At 47.4% G+C, this 1,329-nt stretch overlaps 1 protein-coding gene across 1 annotated transcript in view; it reads left to right on the top strand.

Annotated features, from left to right (window-relative positions):
* LOC102200654 (DNA-directed RNA polymerase II subunit RPB1-like) overlaps positions 1-1,323 on the top strand; it is a 3,496-nt gene extending 2,173 nt beyond the window's left edge. The window contains exon 4 of the mRNA XM_005755123.1: positions 9-1,323. Within this exon, the coding sequence (XP_005755180.1) occupies positions 9-346 (338 nt within the window). The 3' untranslated portion in view covers positions 347-1,323. The remainder of the gene's footprint in view (positions 1-8) is intronic.
* Positions 1,324-1,329: the final 6 nt, after the last annotated feature.

Here is a 1,329-nt window from a genome sequence, read left to right on the forward strand (position 1 = left end):
TGCTGCTGGTAGTGGTGGGAACTCTGCTTCCTACAGATCATCCCCATTCAATCCAGCATTCGCATGGGATGAACAGCTTGCAGCGGGGCCTTCTGCCCTGTTCTACCTGGGAGGGTGGACACCTCGTCACCTCCCGGATGCCAGCATCTGGAACACTGATGAGGTGCCAGTGAGCACGACTGAGCTGCCGTACCTGCCTGCATCCTACATTGTCCAATCAAGAAACAGCTACCAGCGAGCAGCAGAAGTCCTGTCCCACTCCAAATACTCTGACGATACCTTCAAGCACATTCACCCCAGCGAGTCTCCAGATCTGCCTGAAGCTGAGAGTCCAAAGGTTCAATGAGGATTCATTAAAACTAAAACACTGAGAACACGTTCATGTCTTATCATTCAACCAGAATTCATATGACCTGTAAAATGCCTCAGACTCTTAGACCGATTGATGTGAACCTCTGAGATCACCCACACAGTGACTGCAGGGTTTTTCACATTCATTCATAAGAAGGTTGTTGCCGAAAACACGAGTGCAGAGAGTGAAACAGTGAAACCCCAGAAGCAGCTCTGCTGTTTCGAGCTCGGAGGCCTCGCCTGTGGCTCGCTGCTTCGATAAAGGAAAATCACAGAGGACTGCAGATTTAGATGCTTTAGTCACAAACTTTCTGACGCTGTGATCGTGGCAGTGTGGGAGGTGTTTGAGGATAGCTGGAGATCTGCATGAAGCTGGGAGTCACATTAGCCTGTTTTCACAGGACTTCAGTCTGAATGTTTCATTTCACCGCGATCTACCCCCAACCTGAAATTTCACAATTTCTACTCATGAAGCTGCTGAGAGTAGTTTAAGAAATCGAAGCTTCTTGTAAAGACAAAATAACGAGCTTTTGTTTTTAAAGCAGAGTGATGATTTAAAGGATTTGCGTGGAACTTTAAAACATTGTACTCATGACGTGTGCGTCCCTCACATGTATGAGATGTGAAAGACGGACGTCATCACGCTGCTCCAGGCTGCTGGTTGTTGTAGGGCACAAATAAACTAAACTAAGTTTTTCTTACATTTACTATGTTTGAAATGAGAATCAGTACGAACCACAAACTCGTTGTAAGAGTTCTGCAGATGGTGCTGCAGAGGGTAAAAGAAAGGCAGAAAGTCTTAAAGATGAATGTGATGACATGTGCCAACCAGAACAGCAGAGATGATTGCTCACAAAGCCACACGGGGCAGATCCAGTTCAGATGACTCCAGCAGCCGTGACCACGAGACGCTGACTTGAGCTGACACGCGTTCCAACGATCGGTGCTGCCCTCGTCTCGACTGACAGGTTTGCCACT

The sequence above is a fragment of the Pundamilia nyererei genome, unplaced genomic scaffold (assembly GCF_000239375.1).
Source record: "Pundamilia nyererei isolate P.nyererei 1_Seehausen unplaced genomic scaffold, PunNye1.0 scaffold00993, whole genome shotgun sequence".
Taxonomy (NCBI): domain Eukaryota; kingdom Metazoa; phylum Chordata; class Actinopteri; order Cichliformes; family Cichlidae; genus Pundamilia; species Pundamilia nyererei.